The following is a 24277-nucleotide window of genomic DNA, read 5'->3' on the forward strand; positions in this document are numbered from 1 at the left end:
TTTTGTTAAATGTGAGCCAAAATCATCACAATTAAAAGAACCAGACTTAAATTACTTCAGTCTGTGTGCATTGAATTTATTTAATACACGAGTTTCACAATTTGAGTTGAATTACTGAAATAAATTAACTTTTCCACGACATTCTAATTTATTGATTGAGAATATTGACAGACAACACTTTTTTTTATGTGACCCTAGACCACAAAACAAGTTATAAGGGTCATTTTTTCTAAATTGAGATGTATACATTATCTGAAAGCTGAATAAATATGATTTCCATTGATGTATGGTTTGTTAGGATAGGACAATATTTGGCTGAGATACAACTATTTGAATATCTAGATTATGAGAATGCAAAAAAAAATCTAAATATTGAGAAAATTGCCTTTAAAGCTGTCTAAATAAAGTCCTTGGCAATGCATATAACTAATCAAAAATTAAGTTTTAATATACTAATGGTAGGAAATTTACTAAATATCTTCATGGAACATAATCTTAAAATCCTAATGATTTTTTGGCATAAAAGAAAAATCTATAATTTTGACCCATATAATGTATTGTAAGGAAAGCTATTGCTATAAATATGCCCATGCTGCTTATGACTCTTTTGAGGTCCAGGGCACATATTTCAAGTATTTTTATGGAATGTCAATAACATGCTTATAAACCTCTTAGTGTTGGTCTTGTAGTTGAAAAGAATTCACTTGTACTTGTTTTAAACCAGTTTGGACTGCTATTCCAAAACCATATACTTCTTTTTAAGCTGTCTCTGATTAGAAAAGACACAGCAACAAATAAAATCCATTAAACCTACATGAACACATTTTCCTCAGAATACAACAATCCTGGGAATACTAAGTTGAATTATGGGAAATTATTTTTGCTTAATATACCTGTATATCTCTTGGAATTTAATATCTTTAATAGTCCAAGGCAAATACTTCCAACAGATTCCTGAGAACACTTAAATTGTTCTTCCTGTTGGGTAGGTTGCAGAGTTCACCTGCCATGCTTAACATAACACCCATAAGGCCATTCTTAATATGTGCAGGGTGAGAACTGTTTTTCAGCAGGGAATGAAGCGAGTCTGGGAAGACTGAGCACAACTGTGGACTGCTTGAAAAAACACTAGAAATTTGTCTTGCCGCCCAGACATGGATATGACTCACATTTATAAATCAACTCAAAGTTCTTGTCATTACTAGTTATATATTCTGTATCAAAGACTTATGTTGTCTACAAGACCAATGGGTGATTCTGTAACTTTCCATACCCTTGTTTTAATGTTCCCACACATTTTTGTTACTCATTACAGACCGGAATGATTTCAAAAGTTCTATATTTTTGTGTATAATGGGTTTCCAGCTGATCAGAGTATAATTTGATACTTTAATATCTTTTACTATACTTTAAAATAATTTAATATTTTAAAAGACCTTTTCAGGATTGTATACCACTTTAAAATTAAATTTTTACTGACAGTAGAAACTCTTTATGACGGAACCCTTCTAACTTCTAAAAATTCACCCATTACAAATGTAAAATTAAAAGCAGGTACTATGTGCCATTCTAATACATATATTTTTTTTTCTTTTGTTAATTTGATTAAACAGTGTTTGTTTTTATGCTTTTGATGTTGTGCAGTGTTCCTATGAAAAAGACCTCAGAAGGCAAATGAAATTTGTTGGGACACATTTTATTATGAAGATGCACATTAGTTTTCCTTGTCCTGGACGGTCTTTGTTCCACGCAGTCTGCCAGTACGACGGGCAGCGATGAGACCGACCTTGCGTCCAGCAGGTGCGTCCCTCCTGATTGTTGAGGGCTTGCCAATATGCTGATGGTTACCACCACCGAATGGATGCTCAACAGGCTGGAGAACAAACAGCATGGGTCAGATTTAAAACCAGCATTTAGGCAACAAATCAGAATCTGAAATTACCTGAAATCACAAAGAAATACAAATGAAGTTTGCTTACGTTCATAGCCACACCACGGACACGAGGCCAGCAGTTCCTCTTGGCCTTGTACTTGTGGTATGCACGTCCTGCCTTCAGGATGGGTTTGTCAATACGACCACCACCAGCAACAACACCTTTAATAAGAGGCAATAGACTTCAGTTTATATTTAAGACTTGGAGATTCAAAATTGAACACAAACACCCCTAATCATTTGCTATAGCAGGGATTCCCAAACTTTGAGAGTTGAACCTCTGACATTTTAAAGCACCACCTGAGATTTAGGTGGTTCATATTTTAACATCTGTCATTTCACTTTCAGATGTTTTTAATAATTTGAAAAATTAAATGTAAAATTTTTGTCGTCTGTAGCTCTTCAAGTTACAAACCCCTTCAAATTTGAGAAACCCTGTGCTAGAGAACACATCCACAAATTATATTCTCAAATTATAGATCCCTATGATCACAGCATATGTCAATGGAGAGACTCAACGGCAAGCACCACAAAAGAAAATTGTTCCTTTATGACAGATTAGAAAAAAAAAAGTCTGAGGATTTCACTAAATTAAAATCAATAAAATCTGATTTATAACCATGCAAGAAACACAATAGGTTAACCAAAAACCTTCATGTTTGCTTACCAACAACAGCTCTGTTTGCAGAAGAGATTACTTTTTTGGATCCAGATGGAAGCTTGACTCTGGATTTCTTGGTTTCAGGGTTATGGGAGATGACTGTGGCGTAGTTGCCGGATGCACGAGCGAGTTTGCCTCTATCTCCGGGCTTCTCCTCCAGACAGCAGACAATGGTACCCTCAGGCATGGTGCCAACGGGGAGCACATTGCCAATGTTCAGCTGGGCTATAACAGTCCAATCACTTTGATCAACATGTGCACATAAGACCGGATGTTTGTTTGACCATTTCTCAACTTAAAATGCCTTGCCTTTCTTGCCACAGTAGATGAACTGCCCAGTGTGGATGCCTTCAGCTGCAATGAACAGTTCTGTCCTCTTCTTGAAGCGGTATGGGTCACGGAACATCACCTTAGCCAGGGGAGCTCCACGGCCAGGGTCGTGAATGATGTCCTAGAGGAAAAAGCAGAATTTTTCTTTGCAACTTCCCTCTCCAGATGACAAGTGGTCTTTTCAAGATTTCATTTTTCACAATGTTACCTTCACAATCCCCTTGATGTAGCCATGGCGTTCAGCAAAGTCAATATGACGGAGTTTAGCAGCACCTTTTCTGTGCTTGACATGGGCTTTGAAGACGGAGCCCGCACCTTTTCTCTGTCCCCTGATCACACGTCCCATTGCGGCCTGTAGAAATAAGCAATAACACGTTTAATAAGACATTTCAATGCTATATTTACATAGAGGCAGTATTTCATTCTGCATTACAACTCACATGGTCACCACTCACATTACAAAGAAAAGGCTGCAATGAAAATACACACATAAGCTGTCAGGCTGCTTCACATCTGCTTGTTTTGCTCAACAGACGGAATAAAGACATTGAAATTGGGAATAACAATTTCAATTTTAAGACAACTATTCGTTTAACACACTGACAGCCACTATAATGAATTCATAAATGACTTACGAATAGCTTGTAGTTAACAGTATCCCACACTAACTAGCGAACCCACGCACGATTAAGAACGCATACTTATTCGCTGGTTAACAAATGTATTAAGCCTGTTTAGTTGCAATAAACTCCGCCGAGTCACCCGGCGCTCTAGGCCACAACATGACCGCAGATACACCATCGCTACTCTTATAAATATCACATTCAGTCTCAATACTGAGAGACCCAGAAGGGAGCAGATATGACCTTAAGTAAAATGTTGACATTATACGGCTTGTTGTATACGTGGATGGTGAACTTTAAACGGTGATTGCAATCAGATTGAGCAGAGACAGAAGATTGTTTCTCATACCTAAACTCCGTTGACGGAAAGAGGAAGTAAAAAGGGAACGGTGGGGCTTTTCTTCCGGAGAAATGGGCGGGGGAGAGGGGGCTCAAGTACCCGGATGTGTGTTCAGTCTGTGGTCCGCCCCCTAGAGGCTGAACATGGGAACCATCTGAAATTAAAGCACCGAGCGTTTTATTTTACACTGGTGACACAAGCATAGTTGCTCCCAATATGCTATTTAATATAGTATTACCTTCTTCGTGGTGTATGTATCGTGATAATGATAATAACAAGCATATGCTGTATATAGGTACACAAGGTAGTATGAAAAGAAACCATGAGGAGGCAGCATCGGGTCAATCATCTGTCTGTTGCAGTATTGGACAAAATGGATCGAATTGTTGTCTGCTGTTTAAAAACATGCTATTGTATATTTTGGTGGTGTTTTCTGGTTTTAACCTAAAGAAGGCTCTCGCTCGCACACTAGTCTAATTTGTCCACTAATAATTACAAACAGTTAATGTGCATCACAGAAGTCTTATCATTTCATTCAGTGTCATTTTCAGAAATTAATAATAAATGCATAACAAATAAGTTCACAATGAAAATCTTGTGAAAAGTGGGACTTAAAAGTGCCATAAGTTGAAAAAAACGCCCATAAAAATATAGCGATATTTAGAGGCACTGGACTAAAATGGCTAAATCGTTGTCTATTGTCTAAAAATTATGTTATTGCACATTTTGTGCTTCATTAAACGTATGCCTGTTATCAACAAAAGGCTCTCACACTCTCAGTGTATGTAATTTGTCCATTACGTGTCCATCGCAAAATTCTTGTCATTTATTAAGTCATGAATATTTCAATCACAGTGTCATTTCCATCACATTTCTCTTTTAATTCTGTTTATTACCGTTATTCTCAAATTTTGTACATTGATTCATTTCAGATAGCATTTTATGCATCCTAAATATACAGTGTTTCTACCATTTTACATCATTTGAAAATGACCTGTTCACGAGTTATATATTTACCTTTATATATAGAAAGCATTTGAAATGAATGATAAACACGTGATAAATAAGTGAATAAAAATCAAGGAGGACATCAAAGTGCCAACCACAAGTAGAAGAAACGTTCTTCTGTACAAAGTGTACAAAGTGGAAGATTATCAAAGCTCAGAACATTACAAAATACGTATTTTTGACACGGTGTGCCCGGAGGCGGCTACATCTCGCGATATTTCGGTCTCCGTGACGTCTTTCCTCCGTTCGCTGATCCAATGGCATTTAGCCTGAAGCCAACAACCCCAGCACAAGCACACGCCGGGCTGCGTACACAGACATCGCGAAAGAAACTTCACATTGCGGGATTTATTGTGCCAATACAAGGACTGAAGGGGGGTAACTTACACGTTAACATTTCCTTCTTTTTTCCTTACGGTGGTCTTGACACAAAAAGCCCCTGGAGAAGGACAGGACTACAAAAAGAGCAAGTGACGTCGTTGTAAAAGGAGACTTGGCTGAAATCCTTTAGACAACAACAAAAAAACAGCTTCACAGAAATAAAGGAGTAATCCTCACTTATTCTCTTTAGTTATGAGTCATGTGGTCGTCGACGGTTCACACGGTCTAGACCAGCAGGTAGGCTGTGAAAATGTTTAAAAACGCGAGCTCTGTAATCGCTTGGTTTTGACACGGAGGCTAACGTTACGTCGTAAAACCTAGTGAGCTGCCTTTATAGACGGCTTTGCTTTGCCTCAAAAATGCTGTCAAGGAAGGCACCTCGGTAACTTTAGGTGTCGAGACACCGCCGCAGTTCCTCGTGTTGTAATCTTTTCCTTCATTGAAGATCGAGAATTCAAGAGATACAGTATTACCACAATTATGTTCTCTTGTCCACATTTGGAGTTTAAAGTGTTGTTTGATACATAGCCGACGCCTTTTCCTGTTTATCTCTTTAGTTTAGATGATTTCGGCCACCGGCTTTCCAGAATCAACATCAGCACTGAACTTTTTCCGTCATCGTAACACTAAATAAAGTTTCTATTATTTATGTAAAAGCTTTAGAATAGTTCGTCTCTTTAGAGATGCTGTTAAAAAACGCATGGCGTCGAAATCTGTCGGACATTTGAGTCTGCGGCCTGTTTACCATGCAGCCTTTAAATTGTATAAGATTGAATAATTCTGTGAATAACGGGCTGATGATGGTTTTAATCAGTTTTATCTATTAAGCAATTTCTAGATGAGTCACCATATGACCAATTCGAAGTGTTTCTTGGTTTCATGACCAAAGGCTTTAGGCTTGACTAGGGCCATGAAGGCTTGCCAAACATTTGTGGCAGGCGTTTTGAAATTTGATTAACCAATTTAATCCCAGCAGCTACATTTGTGACCAAATGTTAATTTAAAGGATCTAAAAGAGTTTTTGTATTTTATACAGTTGTCAACTGTAAATGACCACACAGGCGGTCTTAATTTCATGTGACATTTTTTACATAGCTGATGTAAACAGTCACGTGATCAAAGCTGTTTAATTATACTTTACCCCTCTGAAAGATGGTGTTCGTGACAAAGCATTTTAAAACTTTCAAAATGGATGCAGTTATGAAATTGGCTACATATAAAGGTTAAGATTTGTCAGTGGTCACAACTGTCATTGTTTACTCATGCCTAATGTTGTTGTGAACTTTTTTTTTGACTTTCTTCAATGGAACACAAGAGCTGTAAGGCAGATTTTTTTACTTTATTTTCATGAAAAACAACAAAAGATGTGGACTAAAATGGAAAGGTGATTGAGGCTAAACGTCTCCTTTTGTGTTCTATTGAAGAAAAAGTCATACAGGTTTGTAATTCCTCTGACTCAGTACTGTTTTTGGTTTACACACTGTATTTGTAGCTGGTAGTGTACTAATTGTGGCCCACTTTGCTCTTTCTGTCTTTCAGCTTGCTGTCTTAGACTTGAACTCAGCTGATGGACAGGGTGCTGGCTCTGGTCGTAAGTGATTCATCTCATTTAGTGCTTTTACCACATTCAGATTGAATGCCTGCAAAGCATAAACATCCTCCACATAGTTGTTTTGTATTTGCATTTTTTTTTTTTTTTTGGAAGTTTGAAGTGCACATTTTAAATGCAAGTTTATAATAAAGATGAATGTTTATTTTCTTTCAGGGCGTTACATTCCTCCTCATTTGAGAAACAAAGACGCATCACAAAATGGTATGTTATGCTGGTTTACATTACAAACGGTGGATAAAGTGAGAAATAGTTTTATCAAATTGGAAATTTGCAGATGCCTGCAAATATTTAGGATTTGAAATATGAGTTTTGTCCTTTTGAGTTGCTGTAAAAAAAAATTTGAATGGGTGCCTTTAACATTTTCTTGGATGTCTACGATTCAATAACTGTCATGTGAAAATACATATTGACAGACAAAAACACTTAACTGTCTTTCAGGGCTTTCTAGTATCACTACAAAACCTGGACTATTTAAAAAAAAAAAGTTTCTTTGAGACTTTTTTTTTTTTTTGTGTTTTTTTAATTGTGTTTTTTTATATACTAAGTGATTCATATGTTAACAGCTCTAACTGCACCACTACGTAAGTTGTTCATGCCAATTAGCAAGATCAACTGATCTGAGCTTTGACGTTTCACTGCTGCCACGTCAATTGTTTGTTTTCATACTTGCCAAGAGACACCATGTCCAACTCCTGATGCGTTTTTTTTCTCTCTCTCTCAAGTTTGTTGTGAGACTGTAGGCAAATATTTTTTACTTAAGGGATTGTTTGCTGTTTACTTTGACTTCTATTGCATTTACTGCCTGCCACAGTTGTGATATTTGATGATTCCTCATCGTCTGTTTGACAGTATGCCTTAGCTTTCTGATTAGCAAGTAGGTTAGCAGTGATTTGTGTTCTTTTAAAGTTATACTAAGTGATTCATATGTTAACAGCTCTAACTGCACCACTACGTAAGTTGTTCATGCCAATTAGCAAGATCAACTGATCTGAGCTTTGACGTTTCACTGCTGCCATGTCAATTGTTTGTTTTCATACTTGCCAAGAGACACCATGTCCAACTCCTGATGCGTTTTTTTTCTCTCTCTCTCAAGTTTGTTGTGAGACTGTAGGCAAATATTTTTTACTTAAGGGATTGTTTGCTGTTTACTTTGACTTCTATTGCATTTACTGCCTGCCACAGTTGTGATATTTGATGATTCCTCATCGTCTGTTTGACAGTATGCCTTAGCTTTCTGATTAGCAAGTAGGTTAGCAGTGATTTGTGTTCTTTTAAAGTTAGTTTGGAAAGCTAATGTTTGGTTGTGTGGTATAACCACATCTGAGGAAGTCGGATATGCAAGTTATTTGTGTTTTTGGCCTGTTTTTGTTCACTGGAGTAATGAAGAGTGGGTATGCATCTGCATGAGCACAATCCAGGCTAATTTCTGTGTGTGTGTCACTTGCAGCCTCTCCTGCGCGTACCGACAGCAGTGTAGCCACCGATGGAAATGAGGACGCAGCCAGTGTTATCAGCTGGGCTGATCGCTCTGGTAAATTTTGAGCATCAGACCGTGGCATGGCTTGGCCTGCTTTCGGTGGTTTTCGGACAGAAAATGATCTCCAGTTTAAGTGGTGATTCATCTGTATAGGCTCTAGTGCTTATAAGATTTTTCTCTTTGTGTGCATGTCACGACCTTGTTTGATAAAGTACATTGCTCTATAAACAATCACATGATGTGATTTTTAGAGTGTGTGTGCTCTTTGTTCCTTAAACTGGATTTTTCTCAGAAAGGAATAGTTGGGTGAGTCACTGGGATGGCTGAACAGGTTGTTTTTCTTTCACATGGTTTTGTAAACACGGAGTGCCCGTTTTGGCCAAATATGCCACGGTTCTTTCTGTGTGTGGGTTAAATTTTTTTTAATTTATTTATTTTTTTAAAGCAGTGCCATGAACCTGTTTGTCTGGTCTGCAACACGCTTGAATTGTTCTATTTGTTGCCGTAGGAGCAAATTGCTTACTGGCTTTTTCACATCTGCCACTCACTCAACCATCACTGAAACCAGTCTTGGCTTTAAGCCAAGTTGTAAATTAGAGCCATTCCCTCAGTATCCTCACGTTCTCTACCTGTCTGTCCCTTTTTGAAAGATTCTCCAGGATGGGACGGCGGTCGTAGCAATGGTTTTGTCAATGGGTACCAAGACGGTCATATGAATGGGACTGCAAACTTCGGCCGTGGACCTCCTCGTAATGACAGAGGTGGACGTGGTGGCTTTCGTGGAAATAGGAACGGTGGTTCCTTCAACCAGCCAATGCATAATGCGGGTGAGAGTTTTTTAAAAGTCTTTGAAATTATAGAAGAGTGATTGTTTTGCAGGTTGTACATGTTTTAATCGTCTAACATAATGAAATTGCAGGTTATGGCAGTTATGAGAACAAAGATGGAGGCTGGAACTCTGTGGTAAACAGTGATGCCTACACTAGCTTTGGTGGGCGTTCTGACAGAGGGAAGTCTGCCTTCAATGATAGAGGAGCTGGCTCAAGAGGAAGGTGAGGAAGAGTGCAGTATTGTAACATTTGTTTTAGATACTATTGAAATTTCACAGATTTTCACCACCTATTTTAATATGGCAAAATGTAATACTAACCTAAGTATTGTAAGTAAAAGGTTCTCAACCTCCCAACTGTGTATGTTCACTTTAGAATGTTTATGAAGCTACACGTCAAGATGGGCATTTTGACATTTTTGCTCATATATGTAATAATCCAGATTCCTCTTCTGGTGCCTAAATTTACATGTTAAATGATGCCTAAAATGGCTTGGTTTGGTTATGCACTACTTTTCCAAACAATGGGGTGATTGATTAAGCCTGTTAATGCAGTGTGCTTAGAAGTAATAGATCATGTAAAAATTGAGTATTCATTGCGTTGTGCTGCCGTGATTTTATTAAAAACAAATGTTTCTTAGCAGGTATGAGCGTGGAGGCTTTGGAGGAGGAACAGGAGGGAACAGTCGTTGGGTTGAAGAATCCAGAGATGAAGAGGACTGGTCAAAGCCACTGTCCCCCAATGAGCGTCTGGAACAGTAAGTGGCCCGCTGCTAATCGCACTGTGTCCTGTCTCCTTAGTCCATCTGTCTCTGTGATTTAAGCCATTGTTTTGTCCTCTGTCTCCCCCTCCAAACGACAGGGAGCTGTTTTCTGGGAGCAACACGGGGATTAACTTTGAGAAGTATGATGACATTCCTGTGGAGGCCACTGGAACAAACAGTCCTGGGCATATTGAGAGTGTAAGCCTAATAATCAGTGCCTTGTTGAATCAAGTGGCAAAACAAATAAGGTGGAGGGCTGCTAAAGAAACCGGTGGATGATGGTTTCTATTTGTCTTTCAGTTCCATGATGTGGACATGGGCGAGATCATTATGAGCAACATCACTCTGACCCGCTACACACGGCCTACTCCTGTTCAAAAGTATGCAATCCCCATCATCAAGACCAAGAGGGACCTGATGGCCTGTGCTCAAACAGGTGGGCCATTAGACAGTCGACCACTGTGTCTGTCTACGGGGGGATAAATGGTCTAAAATTGCATGCCAGTTGAACTGAACCAACTATATTTGCAATTATGTGATGACAAAGTAAAACTAGGATACATTTTTTTTTTTTGCACAGTTTGACAATGTTAATAGCTTTAGCTGAATTTAGTAGGAACTGCTAAGACTGCTGATGCTGCATTCTATGTTGTGGGTCATTTACATAATGTAAACATTGACCTGCTGATTAAGTAAATGATTTTCTGATCGACTTGAGTAAAATGAGAAGCTGTGAGCCCAAGTTCATGCCAAGAGTAGAGTGACTGATCCTTTTGAAAATGTACCCCTTCTACTTCCGGTCTCAGCAGGCAGGGCTTTGTCAGAATAAACCACAATGTTGACTAGGTTGAATGTGCGAAGTCTGGCTTTGGCTGTCCCATGAAGATGAAATTGCAGCTGTATGAGCAGTGAAGAGCAATGTGCTTCGTTTTCTCAGGCTCGGGGAAGACTGCAGCCTTCTTGCTTCCTGTCCTTAGTCAGATCTACACTGATGGACCTGGAGAGGCACTGCAGGCCACCCAAGCCAGCACCCAGGTTGCTATACATTTCTTTATTGGCCAGAAGTTGTGCATGGAGTCTGGTGACGGAAAGAAGTTCTGCTTCTGTCATGAAAGCATTTTGTTTTGGTCTTTCTCAAGCAGGAGAATGGGAAGTACGGCCGTCGTAAGCAGTATCCCATCTCTCTGGTTCTGGCTCCAACCAGAGAACTTGCTCTTCAAATTTATGATGAGGCCAGAAAGGTATGTTTCTGGTAAACCAGCTACAGGTTAGCAAAAGTTGGTTTAAATTAAGCTCGCCTCAACTAATTTTGTTGTCATCTTCTGCAGTTCTCTTACCGCTCCAGAGTGCGCCCGTGTGTGGTGTACGGAGGCGCAGATATAGGGCAGCAGATCCGTGATTTGGAAAGAGGCTGTCACCTGCTAGTGGCCACACCGGGTCGTCTGGTAGACATGATGGAGCGGGGCAAGATTGGCCTAGACTACTGCAAGTAAGTGAATCTAGTAGCAGAAAGATTGTAGGTTTTCTTTGACCTCAAATATGTCTTAGTTCAGAAAAATGACTTTATACATTCTGTGTAGATACCTGGTGTTGGATGAGGCAGACAGAATGCTCGATATGGGTTTTGAACCCCAGATCAGACGTATTGTGGAGCAGGACACCATGCCTCCTAAAGGTGCTCGCCAGACCATGATGTTCAGTGCCACCTTCCCAAAAGAGATCCAGGTATGCATACATGAGTCTTACCAGTGAGAGTCACTATGAATTTTAAATAAAATTTGATCGCAATATAAAACTGCATCCGTACCTTTTATATTGTAAGATTCTGGCCCGTGACTTTCTGGAGGAGTACATCTTCCTGGCTGTGGGCCGTGTGGGCTCCACCTCAGAGAATATCACCCAGAAGGTGGTTTGGGTGGAAGAAAATGACAAGCGCTCCTTCCTTCTTGACCTGCTTAATGCAACAGGTAAATCACCTTCCCTTGGCCAATGTTTTACAATGTCATTGGGTCCTTGATAGCTTGTTTCAGGAATAACAGATTTGGTCAACTCAGCGTGATGATATATATGGGTGTATAGATTTTATTGTATTGTGTAACTAGATTTTAAAACTAATACCATAAATGGTAGGGATGTGCATCTCCATAACTGAGGCTGATGCGATCCGCATCTCGATGCATAGCCAATGATACAATACATTAAAGATTGATATGAAGCAGCTACCGATGAGATGCGATTCACCCCATTACAATGCAGTGCAATCTGATTTTGATTCAACACCATGCGATTCAATGCAATATGATGCAATGGGAAAAAAAATATGATGCTATGCAATTCAATATGGTAAAGAGAGTTCGCATTTCTTTCTTTAGTTCAGACCGACAAAGTCATGAATTAATTTAAGTGCCTTCTGACATCTAACACCTCAGTCTCCGTAGTTTTGTGACACGTCATATTTACATAGCAGCAGTGATGAGAATGCACTTGAGAAACAGTTTAGAGAAGAGAAATCAATCTACATATATAAAATACTGGGCACAAATTATTGCCCACTTTTTTTGGCGTCTAGTAATAATTATATATAAATGAATCAATTTTTACCGATGCAAATGTTATAAACGATGCATCATGGTACAGATGCCAACTTGTGTCCGATGCGCCCTCTTTTTTTTTTTTTTTCCAAATCAATGCATCACATCATTACTTTTTCTGCCAATGCATAAATGTGAATCTTGCTATCCCTAATAAATAGTGGTATGGTATATATATATATATATATATATATATATATTTTTTTTTTAATCGCTTCTATAATTTCATTTGCTTTTGAATAACATTTTTCTTAAAAATACTTTTAAAAGCATCTTAAATCTCTGTGAAGTCATTTTTAAATGTGACACTAAAGAGATAAAGACTGATTTATTGTTGTGCTAGTAAACATGTAGAAACTGACTGACTGACTTGGTGAAGCTCTTATGTATATCCATAGCAACACAGCACTGAGACACCTATGCTTTTAGATAAGTCTCGTTGGTCAGTGTTACCATGCCAACATTATCGAAGCAAAGACTGTAGCAGAAGGTTGCTGTTTAGTAGCTTAAAAGGAGGGAATGAAGTCACGTAGTGGGACATATTAATGGCAGTGTGTTCTACATTTTCATGCCATCATGCCAAAACTCGACTACGGTAAAGAAGCAAGCTGTGTTTAATATTGCATTGAATGCAGATAATTAAGCTTACAAAAGCATTTCTTAATTTGCAAGCTGCTTTTATCCATAGTGACTTATTCTTGTCTTTGTAGGCAAGGATTCTCTCACACTGGTGTTTGTGGAGACTAAGAAGGGTGCTGATGCTCTTGAGGACTTCCTCTACCGCGAAGGCTATGCCTGCACCAGTATCCATGGTGACCGGTCTCAGCGTGACCGTGAGGAAGCGCTCCACCAGTTCCGCTCTGGGCGCTGCCCTATCATGGTTGCCACCGCTGTGAGTAGAGTTTGTGAGTTCACTGGAAGCCTGTGGTTTTCCTCAAGCTTATTTATCTGATTGTGTTTTTGCCTTGATAGGTGGCAGCACGTGGCCTTGACATCTCCAACGTGAAACACGTGATCAATTTTGACTTGCCCAGTGACATTGAGGAATACGTCCACCGCATCGGTCGTACAGGCCGTGTAGGAAACCTTGGTGAGTTTTGCTGTCGTTTTTGGAAATATCTTGCATTTCTCGTTTTTGCCAGGAACTCTGTTTGAGAGAGTGATTTATTTTCAGGACTGGCCACATCCTTCTATAATGATAAGAACAGCAACATCACTAAAGATCTGCTGGACATCTTGGTGGAGGCCAAACAGGAGGTGCCTTCCTGGCTTGAGAACCTAGCCTATGAGCACCAGCACAAGAGCACCAACCGTGGACGCCCCAAGAGGTACGCAAACATCCAAGCTCTCCAGATCTCCCCAGTGGGTTTATGTATTTTCCAGGTTCATGACGTTACTCTTCTTCTGCAGATTCTCTGGTGGCTTTGGGGCCAGGGATTACCGCCAGATGGCTGGAGGTGGCAATGCTTTCAACAACCGTGGTGCTCGCAACACTGGTGGCCATGGAGGGAATAGAGGTTTTGGAGGCAATAAGGGTTAGTTTAACTTGAAAACCCCATCTTATGATTTGCCACTTATAATAATGTTCAATTAGTTAACTTTTTAAATTTAACATTTATCCTAAATGAATAAACTTACAGTAAACAACATTTTTACAGTATTCATTGGCATTTAATGGAGTCATGAACTGCTAAATCAAAATTGCATTGATCTTTTGACATAAGAGGTCATTGTACTATAAAAATAACCCGAAAGCTTTGCGTTCTGAAACTTACTTGTTAGTCTAGCCCAGTGTTTCCCAATCCTGGTCCTGGAGAACCCCCAACACTGCACGTTTTTGGCGTCTCTCTTATCTGACACTCACATTTGAGGTCTTGGAGTCTTCACTAATGAGTTGAATCGGGTGTGTTTGAATAGGGAGACATCTAAAATGTGCTGCATTGGGGGTTCTGCAGGACCAGGATTGGGAACCACTGGTCTAGCCTATAAACATATATTAAAGCCAATCTCCCAAAACGACGGAATGTGCTACTTTTATTACATCATTAGTGTGACTAAACACTGCCTCCACAGAAGATTATCAACACCTGCTTCTACATCGCTGCCTGTTTAGCCCCGCCCACCGATTCACACTTGTAGTAGGTGAATAAGAGCGGCAAACGCAGGTCTGTGCAGAAACCAAATTATAAACTTTATTTGATGAACTTTAATTTAATTTTTTTTTTTTTTTTAGAAGTGCCAGACCTCGTCAGTAAGAACTTGGTCCTTTGTTCACTTCATTTAATCACTGATTCATTTACAAACAAGGCACAATTCAGCACAGGATTTTAAGAAAAATAGAAACTAAAAGACAATGGTGTGCCAACTATATTTGATCCGACAGTAATGTCGCAACACAAGTGTGAGTAACTGTTGTCGTTACGTGATCACTATTGCTTTCTGTTAAACAGATCATTTGATATGTACCGAGTATTTATGCATTTTTGACCTAAATCACAGCAGCGTCCATCTATGAGGAATGAATGTATGCTGCTAGCCAATCATAGCAGTGGGCGTTTACTGCAGAGTCTACAATTCGCCACGCCTATTCAAACAGAGCGATGCGTGTTCGTTCAAAAACAGGACTGAAAATAGCCTATTACTTCTACAATTTTTTTTTTTTTTTTTTTTTTTTAAATGTAAAAGTCTTGGTAACATTTTAAGAGAACCTCAGCGAACAATACAAAATAAACAAGAAAATAAAAAAGGCAGTTCATGACCCCTTTAATTTTACTGTAAAGTGTTACTGAGTCCGTGGACAGTCCTGAATTCATCGTCTGTTTTAGGTGGTTTTGGGAGCTTCGGTGGTGACAGCTACGGGGGCAACTATGGAAACTATGGAGGAAACTATGCCCAGGTGGACTGGTGGGGCAGCTAAATATACGTTTGCCAAACTAGCCGAACGGAAACCACATGTTATCATAGCCAGACTCTACCCCCTGTGTAGCTTTATGAACTCGGTACATTACACGCTGTGATTCTCTGCCCACATTCTAAAGGGAGCTGATCTGTGGCAAAACCGGAGCAGAATAACAAGGATGCCCACTTGTGTATTTGATCCATTACAGCACCTAGGTTTCTGACTTTTTCTTTGTTAAAAAAGAGGATCATTTGTATGTGAATGTACTGTGCCTTTTTGAATATAGACAGGAATTTAGTTTTGTTAATTTCGTCGAGTGAACTTTGCCAAGAGCTTAATTTTTTTGTTTTAGTTTTTTGCTGTAAAGGCATTTGAAAGCTTGTACTTAATCAAACCTTGGCAAATACTGGGATAACGTGACTCAGAGAGTCGCTGTTCCATTTGAACGTCAAATTATCACCATCGATATCACAAAGCCAACAATACAAGCCACAAAGTAAAACACATCACAGGTGCTGTGCAGAAGCGCTCTGTGATGCATCTGTGTCACGAGGGACAAATCGGTCTGACTTCCTTTTGTTTTGCTCACTCTATCCTGGAGAGACACCTCTTTAGGGATACGGTTGTCTTGAAAAGGCCATTCCAGTTGTGATATTCATGACGAAATATTGGAAACACTCAGTGTTTGATAATTCAAAATGCTGGAACTTCTTACTCCACTTGTTTTAATTGACTTGACAGTGTTATGGCAGCTAGTAAGAACCTTATGCTAGCTACTCTTAAGTGGGCAGCATTTTTTGTGAACTACTACTTTTCTTTCTCGAAACAACATTTTAGAGAAGCAGATGCCATTTATTGAAAAACTGCAAGGTTTTTTGATAAAATGTTTCTTTACAAATGTCAGCAAAACAAAAAATGCCTGCCATCCTGAAAGTGAAGTTCAAATGGCTACAAACGGACCACAGAACCAAAGCGGCCGTGCCTTAGCCTCATGACCGCTTTGGTCACATACGCATGCTAGTGTTTTGTTTTTTGGTCAAGGAGAGAAGACGAATGAATTGTTGCAGGCTTTCTTTTAATACAAACGTCTCCTCTTTTCAAGCTGCGCAGCAGGCATGGCTCCCTTTTTGGTAGGTTGAGGCAGCGCGAGAGTTCATTTTGAGGCACTGGTGGATCCCAACCGGGAATTTGTTTTGCATTGGGCCTGACGCGAGTGCAGTTAGACAGGCCACCATTTTCGCTTCTGTATCGAGTCCCGCTGTTCTGTGCGAGGCCGGACACCAGGAATACGAATGCTGTCAGCTCCTGAAATTCATCAGGTTAGATGTGAACTTAAACCACTGGCCGAGGAGCCAGTTTTCCGCTTCGGACGGAAGCAGTCGAGCGGAGGAGAAATAAGGCATTTATCGCAAGTGCAATAGATTTTCTTCTCAAGTGAGTTGTGCCTTGACTTTCTTTTTTTTTTTTTTTTTTTAAATGATGTTTTAAAGCAGATGCACTGACAGTATTGAGAACTTCGAGTTGAATGGTGCTACTTAAGTTAGGTCTAGGCCCGTGTGCGTTGTGCCCATCGAGTTTTACAAAGTTCTTTTATTGCACATTTCAAGTTTTATATATACAGTGCGTGTCTTTAGTGCATGTCCTCAAGCTTCCAAATATTGCGTCAGGAGACCGGAGATACGCAGCTCGTTTACAAAAGGGGAAGGGTTCTCACTATTTACCAGGATTTATTTGGGACCAGGGCGATCAGCAGTGGGGAATTTAGCTGTTTGCACACAGATTTCTACCCAGCGGGTCATTTCTACTCGCCTTGATTTCAGAGTACTGCTTTAAACACTTATAATCCCAGGATTTTTCTGCCATTAAGTGATGGTTTTCTGAAGGGGAGTGCTGATGTTAGTGGATGTGTGCACACATACAAACACAAACCGAGCAATAGCACCTTTAATCCATTCATATTTTCACTTGGAGCGAAGCAGTACAGACACGGTCATGGTGGGCAAACTTGTGGATGTGCTTTTATTAATTGTCAGTGCAGAAGAACCTTTTCTAAACATGCTTGACTGGTAAGTAGGTTGGGGCTAACGCTGAGGTTGTATAATCATTTAACAGTTTTTTTTTTATTTGTAGTTGTTTCCTGAGGATAACCCCAATTACAAGGTCTAACAACTGGGTGCAACAAAAGTAATAAGTAATCTAAAAAGAATGCTTGCCTATTGATTTATTTTATTTTTTTTATTTGCCTTGGCGATGTTTAAAACCGTATTTAGAAAAGTATATCCTAGGCAACTGTTCAAATGTGAACATTCACACCATGTTAAAAAAATATTCATTTGCATATTTACATTCAAGCCTGGTATTTATCACGTTATGGGGACCAAATGGCCCCACCAGGATAGTAATACCAGTACATTTTGACCTTGTGGGGACATTTTTTTAGGTCCCCATGAGGAAACAAGCTTGTAAATAACACAGAATGATGTTTTTTTTGAAAATCGAAAAATGTAGAAAGTTTCCTATAAGGTTTAGGTGTAGGGCAATGGAAAATACAGTTTGTACAGTATAAAAACCATTACGCCTATGGAATGTCCCCATAAAACATGAAAACGTGTGTTTAAAATATGGTTCATTTAAATCTGTCATTAGTGTTACATCATTAAACAATGTTTGTGTGAATGTTGGAATATCAACATTTTTTGAGAATGACCCACATGCCATGTGACTAATTTTGTTTGAATATTTCAGAACAACGCCTTAATGAATATACAGTACTGACAAGATGACAATTTGTCTAGTTGCATATTGTGGTTAAATGTCAACCTCTAACACATCTCTTTCCCTTCTCTCCAGTGTACTTCCTCCTCCTCCTCCCCCCTCATGCCCTGGCCCTGTGGGCCTGCACACGCTCTTGCCCTCCCAGCTGCACATGTACCCAGGAGAAGAGCTGCAGCGTCCTGTGTGACCACGTCAACATGATGGACCTGCCAAAAGAGTTCCCCTGCGAGGCGTCCTCCATCAACCTGGACAAGAACAGCATCAAGTTTCTGTCCGAGCGAGCCTTTGGCACCCTGCCTTCGCTCAAGACGCTCTCGCTCAACCACAACAACATCTCCTTCATCACGCCGGGAGCGTTTAAAGGGCTGCCCAACTTGCTGGAGCTCAAGTTGGCCCACAACGAGTACATCCGCTACCTGCACACTCGCACCTTCACGGCACTCAAGCGCTTGGTGCGTCTGGATCTCTCCGACTGTAACCTGTTCAGCATGCCAGACCGCATCTTCCTGGAGCAAATCTCCCTGAAGGAACTGCTGTGCTTCCAAAACAACTTTCGACGTGTTCCCGGTGCCATAAGGGGGATGGAAAACCTCACGCACGTTTACTTGGAGCGAAACAAGATCGAAGCGGTGGCCTACAACTCTTTGTTGGGCCTAACCAACCTCAAGTACCTGAACTTACAGGAGAATCGCATAAATGTGATACACGATGAGGCCTTCAAAGATCTAGTGCATCTGGAGAACTTCTACCTGAACGATAATCTGTTGGTCGACTTGCCCCAGCAGGCGTTCAAGGGCCTAAGCAACTTAAAAATGTTGAATCTGGGTGGGAACATGTTGACCAATGTCTCCAAAACATGGTTTAGTGACCTGGTGGAGCTGGAGGTGCTGTACCTGGATCGAAACAGGCTGTCCTATATCGAGGAGGACACCTTTGAGAACTTGACAAGCCTCATCACGCTGCACCTCAACAGCAACAATCTGACTTCTCTGCCCTTCTCCGTCTTCCAGCCCATCTATTTCATTGGCCGCCTGTATCTATTTCGAAACCCCTGGGAGTGTACCTGTGACCTGGAGTGGTTGAGGGAGTGGATGGAGAGTTATATGTTGGTGAGGGACATTCCTTGTGCATCTCCGTCTTCTGTGGCTGGCTTGGACCTGAGTGAAGTTGTCTATGCTCACCTGAACGCCACCTGTCTGGATCCCCCGGAGCTCAACCTGACCACGTCTCTTCCAGAGTATTCCACCGTGGAGAACAAGTTCAACAGCCTCATCTCCAAACTTCTACAGCAGGAGCTGAGGGAGGAGATGGTCAACGTCACGGATGGTCTGAGGAATGGCACCCAGCAGGACCCTGCTGAGAGTCAGGTTTCTTCTGGACGTGGACTTTCTGGAGCTCCTCAGACTGTGTTTCTTCTTGTGATTCTTTTTCAAGTCCAGATTGACTGCTTTAATGTCTCTTGAGAGTCTGGTGAATAGTGAAAGGGATTGAAGCGCATCCAAAAGTGGAAGTAATTTTCCAGTATGGGAAATGTTTGGGTTTGGGGCCGTGATGAAACGTTAGATCTATCTTGCCATGAGCGGTGGGTTTTCTCATGTTGAAAATGAAATTCTGGCAGATATCATGGAGTTGGAGATGATCATCTCTTTAAATGAGTGGAAACTGGTCTTGAAGGGAAAGGAACATGTTTTAAGCAAATAAGACTGTGAAAGACTTGTTTGTTTTGCCAATGCAGCGGATTGATTAAAGTATAACCGAAGGCCATTTTGTGAGAACTAGTGGCACGAATGTTTTTATATCATTTTTTAATCTAGATTTGATTTTGACATCTTAACGCATCTATAGTATGAATACGTTTGTGCATGTTCTGTTGTGTAACTTTGTAACATTTGTTGTGTAGATTTCTGCTAAAGCTTCTCGCTAACGTTTCACCAGATGGCATGACACGCTGTGCTCTTTTGTTCGGTTCATTGAACTGGGCCAGTTTCCAGTTCTGGAAAATGCATTAGTCCTCCTGTTGCGTAAAGCTTAAGTGCACTCGGTAACGTAAGCTGCTTCATATTGTAACCAAATGGATTGGCTATATCATGGTGTTTTACTGTTATGAGCCTATATCTTCAAGATAGAGAGCACAACGTGCACAGAATGATGTCCTACTCTGAGACAGCAGCTTCTGAGCTACTCAATATATGAGATTTGTGTGAGACCTAGTAATTGTGCTTTAACACTGATTTTTGTTTGTGTGATTGAGATACTTTGAATAAACAAAGATCGTTACATAAATACTCAATAAAATGACTCCCAGGTGCAACGTTTTGAAAGTGTGCTGCTAAACCACTGATGTGTTAGTTAACGGCAGCATTAGGGCTTCGACTCCCAAAAAAACATGGTGTTTAGAATCAAATCAAAATGTCAAGATAAAATTATCTCAGAGAATGCATTCATAAAGTTTAGCTCCTTTTTGAAATATGCTCTTATAGTACTGCAGCAGTTAATAATGCAACCTTGTCAGGTTATTCTTTTAACAATACAAATAATGGTGAAAGATTGAAAGTCTGTTTTTCTATTTGTGGTGACTTTCTTCAGCTAAAACTGGTTAACTACACATCAGAAACAAATTTGTCAATGTGTACAAGATAAAGTTCACCATTTCTGTCTCATTTTCATGAAAAACAATTCAAACATGCAAAATCTGGCTCCGGTTTTACATTCCATTGTTTCTGATAAATTGCCTTTTTTAAATTTTATTTTTTATGACCGTTAAAAGCATTCATTTTCCTCCCTGGCCTTATATCTGTCAGTCAGGGTTCTGCAGGTGAAAGGTGTCATTCATGTGTGTATTTCATCAACTGGGAAGGCATCATTTCAACCCTCTGTTCTTGATTGTGGCACAAACAGTGATGAGAAGCAGCTCTCTTCAGGAGGAACACAGTTTGTTAGTGAGCTCAAGACGACGTACCCCGACCCAGCTGGAGGAAGGTGATGCCAAGTGCCCTTTAGTTGTGCCTCCTCGGATTAGAACGTAAATAAATCCTGCTTCTTTATATGTGACCCTGGACCACAAAACCAGTCTCAAGTAGCAAGGGTATATTTGTAGCGATAGCCAAAAATACATTGTTTGGGTCAAAACGATCGAATTGTTTTATGCCAAAAATCATTACGATACCAAGTAAAGATCATGTTCCATGAAGATATTTTGTAAATTTCCTACTGTATATCAAAACATAATTTTTTTTATTAGTAATATGCATTGCCAAGGACTTCATTTCAAAAAGTTTTTTTCCCCTTCAATACACCCTCAGATGTATAAATCTCAATTTCAAAAAATGTACCCTTATCTGGTCCAGGGTCACATATATGAACATTTATATTTACCTCTATGACAGTACCAAAATTCACTAGTTTTTTTTGTTTATGAATTATTTTATTCAGCAAGGATGCATTAAATAGTTTAAAAGTGACTAATGACATTTGTGTCATAAAATATTTCTATTTAAAAAAAAATTGTTCTTTTGAGCTTTCTATGCTTTAAAGAATCCTGAAAAAATTTATCTTGGTTTCCACAAAAATGCAGATGTTTTCAACATTGATAATAATCGTATTGATAATGTTTCTTCATCACCAAATCAGCATATTAGAATGATTTCTGAAGGACCTGGAATAAGGTTTACAGGAATAATTTACATGCTTAAAAATATTAAAATAAAGTTATTTTAAATTGTAATAATCCACAATATTACAGTTTTACGGTATTTTGATTATATAAATGCAGCCTTGGACTTCAAATTAAGAGACTTCAAATACAAATCTTGAATATTAGCGTATTGGAAACTTTACACATGTAGCAGCGCACTAGCTCTCGGTTGCTATTGCATACAGAAATATGTCCGACACACAGCACCACTGGGCAAGCAAACACCCACTCTGCGTCGCTCTCGGACACATAACTGGGCACTGATCCCGACTGCAGTCACGCAGAGTCAAGCGGGCAGGGCGTGACCACCACAGCTGCTGGGGAAATCCGGAAAAACTAAAGGGTAAAAGAGGAACCAAAAGTTTTCCATTGGCCCGTCTGTGCCAACTCACACAGAGAGGCCGAGCAAAAGAGCTGGATGAGCGACACAGAGCAGAAGACACAGAGGAGAGCTTCACCACATAAGAGGAAATATATTAAGAAAAAAAGCGCTGCTCCGTCATCGGCAGAGCCATTTACACAGGGCAGTTCCGAGTAAACAGTTGGTCGTGTACAGAAGCATTCAGAGGAACAGACCGTGTTGTCTTTTCGCTTTGCAGACCTCTTCCTCAAACAACTGCACAGAATAAAAATGGGATTTCTGAATCAACATTAATACTCTGAAACGACACATTTCTAAACTCATTTTCACCCGGAACCCCTTAATCTTACAACAAATAAAAAATTGGACCATTTACAAACACATTTTACTACATGATTGGTAAAAATAAACTGTTTACAAAGTTGCCAGAATGCAAGGGATGTGCATAGGTCTTTTCTCTCTCCTCGTCTCCGGTTCCAGCTGTTTGAATGTGTTCATCCAGAGTCAGACGAACGGAATGTTTTCTGCTGTGGGCGACGGTCTGAACACAGCCAACACTGACAGCATGGACGCTCGTGAATGTTCACATGCATGAGATCTCATTCAAATCTCGAAAACATCGATGTGCGTCTTTAGAGAGACAGTATCCACGTGTAGAGGAGGGTGAAATGGGAAAAACGAACCAAAAAAAGGCAAAGGGTTGAAAGCTGAATCGCAGGGTTGTGCTAAAGCAGCTGGGCTCTGCCGCATGGATAATGTGGGATTATGCATGATGGACGGCTGGACAGATGAAAGATGTGAGGATTCTGCTGTAGGAATACCGCACTTTCAGTCTGGTACTAACAGAAATATGGGCATAAAAACTATAAAAATATTCCTTTCAGGGAAATGCGTCATGTAGGATACTGTCTCTTTAAATCAAACGTCTACAAAATGTTGCCTCCTAGCTATATAGACATGACAATATTTAGTCATTTATTTTATTGATTTTTTTTCATTAATACAACACTACGTCTAGGTAGTCTGTGAGGGGCCAAGACTGGGCTCACTGCAGGTACATCAATGTTGTTGTTAAACGTCAGAGGTGGGCTTCTGTTTGCATCATGGGAAAGTTGCAAGTTTTTCTTCTTCTTCTTGCAGAGATGCGCCGCAAAGTATGAGGTTATGAAGGGTGTAAGGTTACAGGTTGATGGGCTTGCTGTTTTAGTAGACCCAGGACACTGGAACCCACTGGGCCGTGGTGCAAACCAGGTCTATGGCTTCCTCCAGGAGCCGAATAGTCTCGTCAATCTCATTATTGATGATGGTTTGGTCAAAATAGTGTGCATATGTCTTCTGGAGGATCTCGGACTCCTTCTGCAGCCTCTGTAATGACTCGTCCTACAGCATGAAAGAAGAAGAGTAAGTAAAAGAGATGATGAGAGGGAAAAGGGCCTTTTGAAAGGATAATGGATGAATTCTGACAACGTGCCCATGTAAGAAAATTTCATTTATGATCCTAAAGATATAAACGGAGGATTGGAGAGTTGGGAAGGATGGTACTAGTGTATATATACAATATCATTCAAAAGTTTGGGGTTGTTATTGGGAAAAGGCTCTTAATCTCACCAAGCCTACATTTCTTTAATAATAATGCCAAAGCTGAATTTGTAGCAGCCATTACTTCAGTCTTCAGTGTCACATGATCCTTCAGAAATCAATGTTGAAAACTGTTGTGCTACTTAATATTTTTATTTAGTATTTTTCCCATCACTTTTGCAAAAATTTAATTTTTTTTTAATTAAATTAAAAAGTAAAAAAATACTGGTTACTGAACCAACTTTTAAATGGTAATAAGTACTAAGATGTGGATCAGGGTTTTCTTAAAAACAGCCGTCTGTCCAATTGACCTTAGTTATAAAGGTCATAAACGAAGTGGAACATGTTTGGGAAGAGCTTTGTAGGCACTAGGTTCTAGTTGACCATACTCACAGGCAGCTTCCTGCACCATCTGGGAAGC

The 24277-nt window shown here is 39.9% G+C and overlaps 4 protein-coding genes across 24 annotated transcripts in view; 2 read left to right on the forward strand and 2 right to left on the reverse strand.

Annotated features, from left to right (window-relative positions):
* Positions 1-1677: 1677 nt before the first annotated feature.
* Positions 1678-3978, reverse strand: rpl8 (ribosomal protein L8). Its single transcript, XM_016251263.1, has 6 exons — positions 3897-3978; positions 3133-3276; positions 2904-3045; positions 2601-2819; positions 1980-2095; positions 1678-1873 (listed from the first exon to the last, which is right to left on the reverse strand). Exons 2-6 carry the CDS (start codon positions 3268-3270, stop codon positions 1715-1717), a joined length of 774 nt encoding a protein of 257 aa, XP_016106749.1. The 5' UTR covers positions 3271-3276; positions 3897-3978; the 3' UTR covers positions 1678-1714.
* Positions 3979-5169: 1191 nt separating this feature from the next.
* On the forward strand, positions 5170-17139 carry ddx3xa (DEAD-box helicase 3 X-linked a). Of its 6 annotated transcripts, none has more exons than XM_016251257.1 (18): positions 5170-5513; positions 6816-6867; positions 7042-7089; positions 9016-9192; positions 9285-9417; positions 9836-9952; positions 10057-10156; positions 10259-10394; positions 10896-10993; positions 11098-11199; positions 11287-11447; positions 11539-11683; positions 11781-11925; positions 13260-13441; positions 13522-13639; positions 13724-13877; positions 13960-14084; positions 15375-17139. In XM_016251257.1, the coding sequence occupies exons 1-18, from the start codon at positions 5469-5471 to the stop codon at positions 15464-15466; spliced, it is 2130 nt and encodes a 709-aa protein (XP_016106743.1). In that variant the 5' UTR covers positions 5170-5468; the 3' UTR covers positions 15467-17139. The 6 variants fall into 6 exon arrangements, with proteins under 6 accessions (XP_016106743.1, XP_016106745.1, XP_016106744.1 ...); XM_016251259.1 differs by having other exon boundaries at positions 11101-11199; XM_016251258.1 differs by having other exon boundaries at positions 9839-9952.
* Positions 16564-20551, forward strand: LOC107565934 (nyctalopin-like). Its single transcript, XM_016251249.1, has 2 exons — positions 16564-16578; positions 18244-20551. Exons 1-2 carry the CDS (start codon positions 16564-16566, stop codon positions 19684-19686), a joined length of 1458 nt encoding a protein of 485 aa, XP_016106735.1. The 3' UTR covers positions 19687-20551.
* Positions 20552-22735: 2184 nt separating this feature from the next.
* caska (calcium/calmodulin-dependent serine protein kinase a) overlaps positions 22736-24277 on the reverse strand; it is a 196313-nt gene continuing 194771 nt past the window's right edge. For 8 of the 16 annotated variants that reach the window (XM_016251265.1, XM_016251266.1, XM_016251273.1 and 5 more), the window contains 2 exons: positions 24250-24276; positions 22736-23658 (listed from right to left, as the gene is read on the reverse strand). In XM_016251265.1, the coding sequence (XP_016106751.1) occupies positions 23482-23658; positions 24250-24276 (204 nt within the window). In that variant the 3' untranslated portion in view covers positions 22736-23481. The remainder of the gene's footprint in view (positions 23659-24249; position 24277) is intronic. The other 8 variants (XM_016251270.1, XM_016251281.1, XM_016251278.1 and 5 more) reach the window with 1 other exon arrangement.

This window comes from Sinocyclocheilus grahami, unplaced genomic scaffold (genome assembly GCF_001515645.1).
Source record: "Sinocyclocheilus grahami isolate Dianchi unplaced genomic scaffold, SAMN03320097.WGS_v1.1 scaffold1036.1, whole genome shotgun sequence".
NCBI lineage: Eukaryota > Metazoa > Chordata > Actinopteri > Cypriniformes > Cyprinidae > Sinocyclocheilus > Sinocyclocheilus grahami.